Source organism: Dreissena polymorpha, chromosome 4, assembly GCF_020536995.1.
Source record: "Dreissena polymorpha isolate Duluth1 chromosome 4, UMN_Dpol_1.0, whole genome shotgun sequence".
In the NCBI taxonomy this organism is placed as follows: Eukaryota; Metazoa; Mollusca; class Bivalvia; order Myida; family Dreissenidae; genus Dreissena; species Dreissena polymorpha.
In genome coordinates, this window is record NC_068358.1 from 48748256 (window position 1) to 48761588 (window position 13333).

Genomic DNA, 13333 nt, shown 5'->3' on the forward strand with positions numbered 1-13333 from the left:
AGAAAGGAGAGATGCCTGTTGAATGTGAGATCTCCAAAGGTCAAGGTCACAGAGGTTTGTATCATAAAATTGGTTTCCACACATATTCAGAGAATGCTTTTACCTATGATCATCTAAATGTTCATACTGGTTACTTAAGAGGAGTGAAAAATACCAATTGATTTTCAGTTCTCCTGAGCATGTTGAGCTTTTGTGATAGCCTTTTGTCCGAGGTTTGTCCTGTGTCGCCTTTCATGCATATTCAACATTGGCCTTGTGAGTTCAAAACTGGGTCACGTGAGATGAATAGGTAGTTCAATAGGTCCAATTTAAGAAAAAGCTTGTTAACACACTAGAGGCCGCATTAATTGATTATTCTTTATTGAACTTGGTCAGAACATTTGTCCCTATGATATCTCAGACGAGTTTGAAAATGTGGTGTAGAAATCTAGGTCATTATGTCAAATTGAAGAAAAAGGTTGTGATCACTCTAGAGTCACACTTTAATATTCAATGTTCATAAAACTTGCTTGGTCAAGTTTAAAACTGGGTAATGTGGGCTTAAAAAAAGGCACTATAAAATCAAAGAAAAGTCTTGTGAACATTCTAGAGGACACACTTAATGCCTAATCTTCATTAAATTGGTCATAAAGTTTACCACAATGATATCTCAGCTGACATCAAAACTGGGTAACACTGGATCAAAAATAAGATGGACAATAATAGAAGAAGCTTGTGAACACTCTAGAGGCCACATTTATTGCCTGATCTTAATGACATTTTGTTATAATATGTTTCCCTATTATATCTTGCCCAAACAACTAGGTCTTGAGGTTAAGTTAATCAAAAAGCTTGCAGGACACTAGAAGCGACAATCATCTCTCTCTCTCTTCATGAAACTTTTGTCGCATGGAAATATCGGCCGAGTTGGAAAATGGGTTACTTTAATTAAAAAACTATGTTAAACCTTTTTCACCAATTTCGGGCTGATCTTGTCTATGCAAGGAAGATCTGTTGACATCAAATTTATTGGTTGAATAAAAATTATGAAAAAAACAACATGGCTGGGCTTACAACCATACCCATTCACTCACACATCTTACTGGGTGTCTTCTGATATGGAATACAGCACATGTTCCCTATAAATTAAATAATCTTGTTATGTTGTCAATGCATAATGTTATATGTTCCATGTTCTTCAGTGTATTTTCTTTGATGTATGCCTTTCACTCTTTTATTGCCCCCGGTAGGGTGGCATATAGCATTGAACTGTCCCTCAGTCTGTCTGTACGTCCGTCCGAAAACATTGGCCATAACTTTTGCAATATTGAAGATAGCAACTTGATATTTGGCATGCATGTGTATCTCTTGAAGCTGCACATTTTGAGTGGTGAAATGTCAAGGTCATCCTCCAAGGTCAAAAGTCAAATAATACAATCCAAGGTAAGTAATAAGCTTTAAAAGGGAGATAATTTCTTAACCTGCCAAATGATATATTGAAATTTTATTTCAACGCGGCGCAATAGGGGGCATTGTGTTTCTGACAAACACATCTCTTGTTGTTAACATTTTCAGGTCGGGGCTTGTAGGGTTTCAGAGGTTTCTAGATTTTTTGAGCTCATTTGACTGGAAGACTTCCCCTCTACTGATCAACCTCAACAGTGAATTTACAGGTATTTGTTAATATTCTGAACATCAGCAAACAGAATTTAGTACCGGTTTCGGTCCATTGAAAAATATTGCTGCCTGGGGGAAGGGCATTTTTCCTTATTTGGCTATAGTAAAATCTTGTTTATACTCTAGTCTTAAATATGGCTTTGAGGCAATTGGTAATAAATGTCAATTTCAAACAATTAACAAACTATTTGTGATGCATGTATTTATATATCTGCCAAAACAACAATTTTTTCCTTTTCACAAAACACTGTTACAACCCTTACTTAACATTAATTCTACTGAGGTGAGCGACCAGGGCCAACATTCCCCTCTTGTTGTCAATCTTTAATTGTTTTGTTCAGATGCAGATTTGATTGAAATTCCCACCAAGTTCTCCAAGGAGCGCCCCACTCTGCCACTGATGTTCATCTCCACCCCGCTGGACAAGTACAGTCAGCACTGGACCAAGCACGAGCCCTCGCCCGCAGTCCTCACAAGACTGGTCCTGCTGGCTGCCAAGTCTGCACAGCTGCTGCAACACAGTCTACTGCATGGCGACACACAGGAGGTCAAGGTAAAACACCGTCTTGTGCTGGCACTTAACAATTGAGCCTAGTTCTGGCAAAACTGGGCTTGATGCATGTGCTTAAAGTGTCGTTGCAGATTGGCCAGTGCAGTCTGCACAGGCTGATCAGGGACGACACTTTCCGCCTTAACTGGATCCTTTGTATACTTCCTCTAAAGGTAATATTCCATAACACAGGAAAGTGTTGTCCCTGATAAGCCTGTGTGGACTGCACATGCTTATCTGGAACAACACTCAACTTACATGCGTGAAGCCCAGTTTTCCAAGACGCTCAATTATTGCCAAGGGTAGTGAAGGTAACTATTGAATGAATGTTACTACTAAATCAGAAACAATAGCAGTAGTTTCATGTTTCCTTAAATGATAAAGTTTTAACTAGTTGAAGTTTTAAATGTGTCAACAGATAAAGAACAATGGTGTGATTTGTTTTGTTTTTTTAAAGAAAGTTTGGTGAATATAAGTGCTATTGAAAAAAGACTATTTCTGTTATGTTTTATGAAGAATGAAGAAGTATTTTGTAGTCGCCAGCTTATCTTTATGAACCTTACTCTGGGAAAACAGGGCTTAATGCTTGTGTATAGAGTATCGTCCTATAGACATCCCAGATTAGCCTATACAGTCTTCACAGGCTAATCAGGGACAATACTTTCTAGCCTATACAGTCTTCACAGGCTAATCAGGGGCAAGACTTTCTAGCCTATACAGTCTTCACAGGCTAATCAGGGACAAGACTTTCTAGCCTATACAGTCTTCACAGGCTAATCAGGGACAATACTTTCTAGCCTATACAGTCTTCACAGGCTAATCAGGGACAATACTTTCTAGCCTATACAGTCTTCACAGGCTAATCAGGGACAAGACTTTCTAGCCTATACAGTCTTCACAGGCTAATCAGGGACAATACTTTCTAGCCTATACAGTCTTCACAGGCTAATCAGGGACAATACTTTCTAGCCTATACAGTCTTCACAGGCTAATCAGGGACAAGACTTTCTAGCCTATACAGTCTTCACAGGCTAATCAGGGACAATACTTTCTAGCCTATACAGTCTTCACAGGCTAATCAGGGACAAGACTTTCTAGCCTATACAGTCTTCACAGGCTAATCAGGGACAAGACTTTCTAGCCTATACAGTCTTCACAGGCTAATCAGGGACAATACTTTCTAGCCTATACAGTCTTCACAGGCTAATCAGGGTGAATACTTTCTGGATGAACTGGATTTTTGCAAAGAAGACATTTCCTTTGAATGAAAAATATCATACAAGCGGAAAGTGTCGTCCCTAATTAACCTGTGAGAACTGCACTGGCTTATCTGTGACAACACTTTACACACATGCATTAAACCCTGTTTTCCAAATGCAAGGCCCATTTAGAAATTACTCATATGTCATGTGCTTTACCTTTCAGGTTGTGTTCAGACCTTCACTGACTGTATTTGACGTTCTTATTTATTTGAATGAGAATCAGTTACCACGGAAACAGGAAGGTTTAAGCACAAGTGTGGAGACAATCAGTTATGGGAAATCAGTGGATAAAGAGAGATTTCCAGTGACAGAGTTCGACCCAGCACGGCTGTTCTTACAAGACTTGAAGGTCAGTTGTGAGCAGTCTTGTCCAAGAATATCGTGGGAAATTAACCTGCCAAAGTTAAAATGAAAGTATACAAGGCAAAATGTCTTATTCTTCTTTCTTGAGTCAGTTTAAACAATACTAGTAATAATTACCATGTGGGTATTTTGATGAAAACAAATGTGGCCATTTAAAAAGATTTGAATTCATATTAATATGGCTTCTATTTATAGGACTCATTTAGTGATGTCTGCTTGTTCTTCCATGATCAGCACGGCGGGGATGTGATTGGTTTAATCTGGAAACCAAATGTCTTCACACCTAAAGAATTCAAGGTATGTCTGAGACAGGGTTCTATACTGGAACAAACATTAAGATTTGTCTTTCTGGCCAAAAACCATGCCCCAGTCATCAATACTGACCATATCCCAATGGTAATTTTTTTTAGCTCACCAATTTTATAAACAAAATTATTTGAGCTATTGTCATCACCTTGGCGTCGGCGTCCGGTTAAGTTTTGCGTTTAGGTCCACTTTTTATGCCCCCCTTCGAAGAAGAGGGGATATATTGCTTTGCACATGTCGGTCGGTATGTCGGTCGGTCGGTCCACCAGGTGGTTTCCGGATGATAACTCAAGAACGCTTGGGGCTAGGATCATGAAACTTCATAGGTACATTGATCATGACTCGCAGATGACCCCTATTGATTTTGAGGTCACTAGGTCAAAGGTCAAGGTCACGGTGACCCGAAATAGTAAAATGGTTTCCGGATGATAACTCAAGAATGCTTAGGCCTAGGATCATGAAACTTGATAGGTAGATTGATCATGACTCGCAGTTGACCCCTATTGATTTTCAGGTCACTAGGTCAAAGGTCAAGGTCACAGTGACCCGAAATAGTAAAATGGTTTCCGGATGATAAATCAAGAACGCTTATGCCTAGGATCATGAAACTTTGTAGGTAGATTGATAATGGCTGGCAGATGACCCCTATTGATTTTCAGGTCACTAGGTCAAAGGTCAAGGTCACGGTGACCCGAAATAGTAAAATGGTTTCCGGATGATAACTCAAGAACTCTTATGCCTAGGATCATGAAACTTCATATGTACATTGATCATGACTCGCAGATGACCCCTATTGATTTTCAGGTCACTAGGTCAAAGGTCAAGGTCACGGTGACCCGAAATAGTAAAAGGGTTTCCGGATGATAACTCAAGAACGCTTATTCCTAGGATCATGAAACTTGATCGGTAGATTGTTCATGCCTCACAGATGACCCCTATTGATTTTCAGGTCACTAAGTCAAAGGTCAAGGTCACGGTGACCCGAAATAGTAAAATGGTTTCCGGATGATAACTCAAGAACGCTTATGGCTAGGATCATGAAACTTCATAGGTACATTGATTATGACTGGCAGATGACCCCCATTAATTTGCAGGTCACTAGGTCAAAGGTCAAGGTCACAGTGACAAAAAACATATTCACACAATGGCTGTCACTACAACGGAGAGCCCATATGGGGGGCATGCATGTTTTACAAACAGCCCTTGTTTCATAAAGTATCAATGCTATTGCATTCAAACTTGGTATACTTACTTACTATCATGAGGGAACTGGGCAGGCAAAGTTAGATAACTCTGGCTTGCATTTTGACAGAATTATGTGCCCTTTTTATACTTAGAAAATTGAAAATTTGGTTAAGTTTTGTGTTAAGGTCCATTTTATTTCTTAAGTATAAAAGCTTTTGCTTTCATACTTGCAAAACTTACTAACTATCATAAGGGGAATGTGCAGGCAAAGTGATGTTATTCTGACTGGCATTTTGACAGAATTATGGGCCCTTTATACTTGAAAATTTGGTTTATGTTTGTGTTTTGGTCCACTTTACCCCTAAAGTATCATAGATATTGCTTTCATACTTGGAACACTCGCAAACTATCATAAGGGTACAGTAAAGGACAAGTTGCATAACTCTGGTTGTCATTTTTACGGAATTATGGCCCTTTTTTGACTTAGTAACATTGAATATATGGTTACATTTTGTGTTTAGATCCACTTTATTTCTAAAGTATCAAGGCTATTGCTTTTAAACTTCAAATACTTTCATGCTATCATGAGGGTACTGTACCTGGCAAGTTGAATTTTACCTTGACCTTTGAATGACCTTGACTCTCAAGGTCAAATTATTAAATTTTGCTAAAATTGCCATAACTTCTTAATTTATGATTAGATTCGATTGATACTTTGACAAAACAACTCTTACCTGACATACCACAATAGACTCCACCCAAACCATCCCCCCCCCCCTGAATCCCCTCCCCTCCGAATCACCTCCCCCCCCCCCCCCCATCCGAATCACCCCCCCATTTTTTTTTTAATTAAAGATAATCTAATAAATAAAACCACCATACCCTCATACTATACCTCCCACACCAAAAACATAATTAAATAATTTTTATGCCTCCGGTACGGTGGCATATAGCACTTGAAAAGTCTGTCAGTATGTCAGTTAGTCTGTCCGTCCGTCTGAAAAAACTTTAACATTGGCCATAACTTTTTCACTTTTAAAGATAGCAACTTGATATTTGGCATGCATGTGTAGCTCATGGAGTTGCACATTTTGAGTGGTGAAAGGTCAATGCCAAGGTCATCCTTCAAGGTCAAATGTCAAATTTATGGTGTCTGTCCATTCGAAAACTTTAACATTGGCCGTAACTTTTTCAATATTGTAGATAGCAACTTGATATTTAGGCATGCATGTGTATCTCATGGAGCTGAACATTTTGAGTGGTGAAAGGTGATGGTCAAGGTCATCCTTCAAGGTCAAATGTCAAATAAATGGCGTCTGTCTGTCCGAAAACTTTAACATTGGCCATAACTTTTTTAATATTGAAGATAGCAACTTGATATCTGGCATGCATGTATATCTCATGAAGCTGCACATTTTGAGTGGTGGAAGTTCAAGGTCAAGGTCATCCTTCAAGGTAAAAAAAATAAAAATTCAAAGCGGTGTTCTCATGAAGCTGCACATTTTGAGTGGTGGAAATTCAAGGTCATCCTTCAAGGTCAAGGTCATCCTTTAAGGTCAAAGGTAAAAAAAATCAAAGTGGTGTTCTCATGAAGCTGCAGATTTTGAGTGGTGGAAGTTCAAGGTCATGGTCATTCTTCAAGGTCAAGGTTAACCTTCAAGGTCAAATGTAAAAAAAATAAAAATTATCATGAAGCTGCACATTTTGAATGGTGGAAGTTCAAGGTCAAGGTCATCCTTCAAGGTAAAAAAAATTAAATAATTCAAAGCAGCGTTCTCATGAAGCTGCACATTTTGAGTGGTGAAAGTTGAAGGTCAAGGTCATCTGTCAAGGTCATCCTTCAAGGTCAAGGTCATCCTTCAAGGTCAAAGGTAAAAAAAATAATTCAAAGCGGTGTTCTCATGAAGCTGCACATTTTGAGTGGTGAAAGTTCAAGGTCAAGGTCATCCTTCAAGGTCAAGGTCATCCTTCAAGGTCAAAAAAATAATTTCAAAGCGGCGCAATAGGGGGCATTGTGTTTCTGACAAACACATCGCCTGTTTTTTTCAAACATGGTTAAAAAACACAAATATTTAGTTATATTATTTTATTTTTGAAACACCATCCAACCATCCCACCCAAGAATCCCCCCCCCCCAAAAAAAATATATATGTTTATGCATTTTTTTGCTTTTTTGGAAGATAATGTAATAAATGACCACAACCCCACACTATACACCCCTCTCCACTCCACCCCTCCCTCCTTTGTGATTGTAATTAAGATAGGTCCCTACACCTTTGAAAAGAAAAATAGATGAACGGTCTGCACCCGCAAGGCGGTGCTCTTGTTATTGCCTGCCACAAAGCAGGAGGGAGATTATAGGAATGCCCTTTGTCTGTTTGTAAAATATATCTGATCAACACCTCCTATACCTTTTGATGGCTTTTAATAAAACATGCCTAAACTTTTATGTTTTGTGTCGTAGCCATACCTGTACTCCATTCTACTATCTCCTTTGAAGAATTTATATAAAAGTTTCACTTAAAAAAATTTGTCATTAAGAAAATGTGCAGAAGGTATGAGTCTATTAGTGCGATAGTCTGTTGGTTTTCTTTGTATGCAGATCAAACAGCTTTTCATATTCGATAAAGTGTCTCACTAGATTCAGTTAAATAATACCACAAACAATCCTTTTACCTTGCATACACTGTTCTTGTACCTGAGTTAAGGGGTATGCTTTGTATTATTTTTACATTTGAATTGTATTATGTCCGTTGTACTGCATTCATCTTCAATCTCTAGAAAATTAGGGCAATAAAGTTACCATACTTCTTCTATTATAAACGGGTTGACTATAAGACGGGGCCCCCACTTTTGCATAAATTTACCGCATTTTGCATCAACTTTTTTATATGGCGGGGTTAAAAATATCCTAAAAGAAACTTTTCTTTCATCAAAGCCATATTCAACTTCAAATTATGTAATCCAACTGTTCCAGTATACTACCTCAATTACCAAACACAACTAAAAAGAGACAGAGACTGCCATAAACTAGTTTCAAATTGTCCCTTGTTTGACATGTGTGAGGCATGCGGAATTTTCTAAGGAGCTATTATCTGTCCACAAAGGAAACCATTTACCCTTTCACACAGAGTGACATATTTAGCACCTTTGTCATCTACTTTCCTATATATATAGAAGTCAAACTTGACATATATGTGTCAAGTTTTACATTGGTTGCAAATCACTGATGATAGTGAGATGTCCAGTTTTGTTACAAATATACTTATGCCAAGGAATAACACATGAAAACTTTAAGTAAGATACTTCTTTTTGCTGGTTACAATCTTCAAAATGTAAAACCATGAATCCCCCCCCCCTCACCTAACCCTTAAATTATGTTTTTCAGATAATACTGCATAATTTTGTACTTTTCTTTTTGGAACATAATGACAACATTAAACTAGAAATGGCGCGGCAGAGGCCGACGCGTATCCCCATGCCACATGTTTGACACAGGGGCGCCCCAGGGTTGGTAATGGGGCCATGCATAGTTGAGATTGACCGTATTGTCATAAGAGATGTTCAGTATAAATTTGAAGTAATTCAATGTAGAAATTAAGAAGTTAATGTAAAATAACCTAAAAAATGAGTAAAAATCTATACCCTAATTTCTTCTCCTCATCCTGCTCTCCTTACAAATCTAATAATGAATCAACTTCACTGTAGTCAATTATGTACATGTCATCCTAATTGGAATGACTTATGAAATGACTGAACATGCTCTCTTATAGCCAGTCTTCTTGCATCTGTTTTGGAAAAGTTATGTTTTGAGGTTAAATGGTTGACTCAATATTAGCGTCTCAGAAATTTTCTATCGCAATCTTGTACACAACAATGAATATGTTGAATTTCAAGTCTGTCTTTGATGTGCCTGTTCAAAGTCCATCTTGCTTTAAATTGTTTCTCACATTTTTCCCACACACTTTGACAGATTTTCAGTAATGAGTCTAAAATTGTAATTGCACAAATAATTTCAGCCCTTTTATAGATTCTTGAGGCTATATTCCATGAGTTTCTCATGCTTGACTGCATTCTATCTCTTCTCTCATATACAGGTGTCCCTTTGCGCCAATATTTTATAATGCCTTGTATAAACATTAGATTGAGCTAAACCATTTCACAGATGAGTTAACACAAACAATTGAATACTAAATACATCTCTGCGCCACTACTGTGTAACTCTATGCGCCACTTTGATTTATTAAAATTTTTATATCATTTGGCAGGTTACTGTAAACATATAGAAATTCGTCGGTATGAAATTTCGTGGTTTAATAAATATCAACAAATTCGTTGGCACGTAATTTCGTGGATTTCATTTTTTGGGGGAATAATAATTAAACTTTTATTTAAACAACCAGAGTAATAACGAAGCATAATCTGCTAATCTGTGTTGACAGCAAGACTTGGGGTTAATGTGCACCGAAACATGAAAGTGTTGCCGAATGCCAATAATTGTCAAAAAGATCGATAAAGCGGCGCACATGTGGGTCCCTGCTCGCTTATTGCCATCAATGTTGTTTTGACAATATGTGCAATTATCAGCGCAATCGGTCTCTTAGTAGTAACAATTAAGTAATAAGGTCCCCAAAATACACGTGTGAAAACCGTTATATCTCTTTTAACGTTAATTGGCACTAATTAACATATGTGATAAATCTGCAAACTGTATATTTGACGACGTCACGTAAAAAAGTATTATTACCCAGACACTTATCAAGAAAACAACATATTGTATTAACTAGCATATCTCAATCAAACAATGTCTCTTTCAAAATGGTTGAAAACGGAAACAGTTCAGACACGTTCCCCTACTATAGCAGGATTGCCCGACTTTGCAAAGGCTCAGTCTATGACTGAAGCATTATTGACACAGGTCGCTAACGATTCAGTGGCAGAAAACATTTTCAATTCGGAGATATTTTAATTAATCAAGAAATTGTGTAATGTGACCTACTGAAGTGAAGTAATTATTACAAAAAACAAATATCTCGGATAACCGAAAACAAAGAAAATGTCGGAAATGACATTCGGAAATGACCGAAATGACCTGATTTCGGCTAAAAGAATGTATAAATAATCGTTGGTACTTGAATTCGTGGTTCAGTGGACCAACGAATTCCATGAAAATTCGTATTTCACGAAATTTAATGGTTTTACAGTATTTACATACCTCCCTTTAAAGCTTATTACTTCCCTTGGATTTGTTTTTTTGACCTTTGACCTTGAAGGATGACCTTAACCTTTAACCACTCAAAATGTGCATCTCCATGAGATACACATGCATGCCAAATATCAAGTTGCTATCATCAATATTGCAAAAGTTATGGCCAATGCACCATACCTGGGGGGCATAAAAATAAGTGAAAATCTCTGACCCGGCCCCGCCCCAACCCCCATAACTTTTGACCCAGGGGTCAGATCAAAATTCCGTCATTGTCACCGTCGCACATATGCTCATAGCTACCATGTATGTAAGTTTCAAGGTTCTAGTACTAATAGTGTAGGAGGAGCAGGTGGCCAGGACGGACAGACGCACATCAATACAATATCCCCACTTTTTCTCCGAAAAACGTGGGGATAAGAATAAAGCATCTTAATTGTTTTTTTTTCTTGGAAATGTGTAACCCTGGTTAAAGTTAAGTGACAATAGAATTTATTTTATGGGTATCTTTGTCACTACAATGACACTAGTTATCAACCATATTGAAATAGACCATGCATCTTGGCATTTGTGTGCTATGTTATTAAATCGTGTACTTTATGGTAGGTTTCCCATGTCAACCACACAAAGCTGGATCTCGGGACATCTTCACAGACAACCGAGCAGCTGATGGTCACCCTCAATGTTGATGCAGTCATTGAAGATATCAAGGTGCTGGGCAAAGGCATCGTTCGCTCCATTGAGTTGAACAAAAAACCAGCTTGATTCACGTGCAAATTAGACTTTATATTCTATTATATATTGTGCAAATGTCTTATTATTGAGTTATTAAACAAGTACAGTAATCTTTAAATTGTTGTTCTTTCATTCTTAAGTGGTAAATTTGAAAACAAGTTGTGTGCTGGTAATCCAGCCTTATTAGGTTTTGATCTCAACACAAGTTTGCAGTATACAAGCTTGTAAGACACATTCGGGTTCCTTTTAAAACTATGTTTTTCTTGAATTCCTTAAGGTTTTTGAGTCGTAGGTTGATGCTTGCATATCTATGTTATGTGTACATGTAAATATTTATATATTTGCCATGTTGTTTATTAACAATATCTAGACAATGCTATGATATACATGTAGTTTCATTTGTTTGCTGGGTACTTGGCAGGAAAAGAAGAGGCTTATTGATTTTAAGGTGAAAAGTTCAAAATCACCAGAACTTATTACATAATAAAACAAGATGTGTTTGTGAAACACAATGTCCCCCTATATGACGTTTGACCTTGACCCTTCACCACTCAAATGTGAAGCTCCATGAGATACACATGCATTTCAAATATAAAATTGCTAGCTTCAATATTGCAGAAGTGACATAATTTTGACCCATATATTTGACCTTGAAGGATGACCTTGACCTTGACCTTTCACCACTAAAAATATGCAGCTCCATGAGATACACATGCATGCCAAATATCAAGTTGCTATCTTCAATATTGCAAAAGTATTCATAAAATTAGCGATTTGGGCCACATATATTTGACCTCTGACCTTGAAGGATGACCTTGACCTTCCACCACTCAAAATGTGCAGTTCCATGAGATACACATGCATGCCAAATATCAAGTTGCTATCTTCAATATTGCAAAAGTACTCATAAAATGATCCATTTTGGCCACATATATTTGACATCTGACCTTGAAGGATGACCTTGACCTTTCACCACTCAAAATGTGCAGCTCCATGAGATACACATACATGCCAAATATCAAGTTGCTATCTTGAATATTGAAATACTGCAAAAGTGTACATTAAATGAGCGATTTTGACCCATATAATTTGACCTTTGATCTTAAATGATGACCTTGACCTTTCACCACTCAAAATGTGCAGCTCCATGAGATACATATGCATGCCAAATATCAAGTTGCTATCTTCAATATTGCAAAAGTTATTGCAAATGTTAAAGTTGGCGCAAACCAACCAACAGACCAACCAACCAACAGACCAACAGACAAGGCAAAAACAATATGTCCCCCACTACTATAGTGGGGGACATAAAAAATTCACAAGATCTTAACACTTTAAATTATAAAGTAATGTTGCATTCTGGTCACTTGTGATGAATGGAAAAAGCTATCTCATTTCATTATGTCCATGTTACAGGGACTTAACATAAAGTATTCGTTTCAGCAGATATCTCAAGTAACCTTTGACCTACAATCATCCAAGTTGGAATAGTGTTTAGGCTATCATCTGTAATAGTATGTTGGATACTTGGAGGAAAGATTCCTATAAGATTTGAGGTCGAAGGTAAAGTACACTCAGGCTTAACATTGTGGTTCTCTAGACTAGATGTTCTTATCACACCCCTATGGTCAAAACTGGTCACACTTTTAATAACATATATAAATCTATGAAATCATGTTTTTGGGTGTGGGGCATTCTTCCTCACTTTTGCGACAAATGCTAGTACAAATTGGTTTGCAGGGTACTTGGGAATGGGAATATAAAGTCTGTCCACAAGTTTAACAACTTTAAAAGGGGTATTTAACATATAGCTGCATTGGCCAGAGTTTTAAGGGCTTTAAGCATGAAAAAGACTTGTACTCCTAAACCTTTTAACATCAGATCATATAAATATGTTGTAAGAGGACCCCAGTTATTTTGATATCAAATGTTATCACAGGGGCACGAATATTTAAACAAGAGGACCAATGTGGCTCTAGATTGTTCACCTGTGAACTTATACACACCAAATATTAAACCTCTGACACTTGCAGTTGTAGTTTTTTAGCGAGGCCGTTTTCGGAGAAAACC

The 13333-nt window shown here is 37.5% G+C and overlaps 1 protein-coding gene across 10 annotated transcripts in view; it reads left to right on the plus strand.

The window, feature by feature from the left end:
• The window catches only part of LOC127878149 (nucleolar protein 6-like), a 57864-nt gene extending 46489 nt beyond the window's left edge, over positions 1–11375 (plus strand). For all 10 annotated transcript variants that reach the window (XM_052424587.1, XM_052424586.1, XM_052424592.1 and 7 more), the window contains 5 exons: positions 1555–1652; positions 1998–2209; positions 3632–3817; positions 4027–4128; positions 11135–11375. In XM_052424587.1, coding sequence (XP_052280547.1) covers positions 1555–1652; positions 1998–2209; positions 3632–3817; positions 4027–4128; positions 11135–11293 — 757 coding nt within the window. In that variant the 3' untranslated portion in view covers positions 11294–11375. The remainder of the gene's footprint in view (positions 1–1554; positions 1653–1997; positions 2210–3631; positions 3818–4026; positions 4129–11134) is intronic.
• Positions 11376–13333: the final 1958 nt, after the last annotated feature.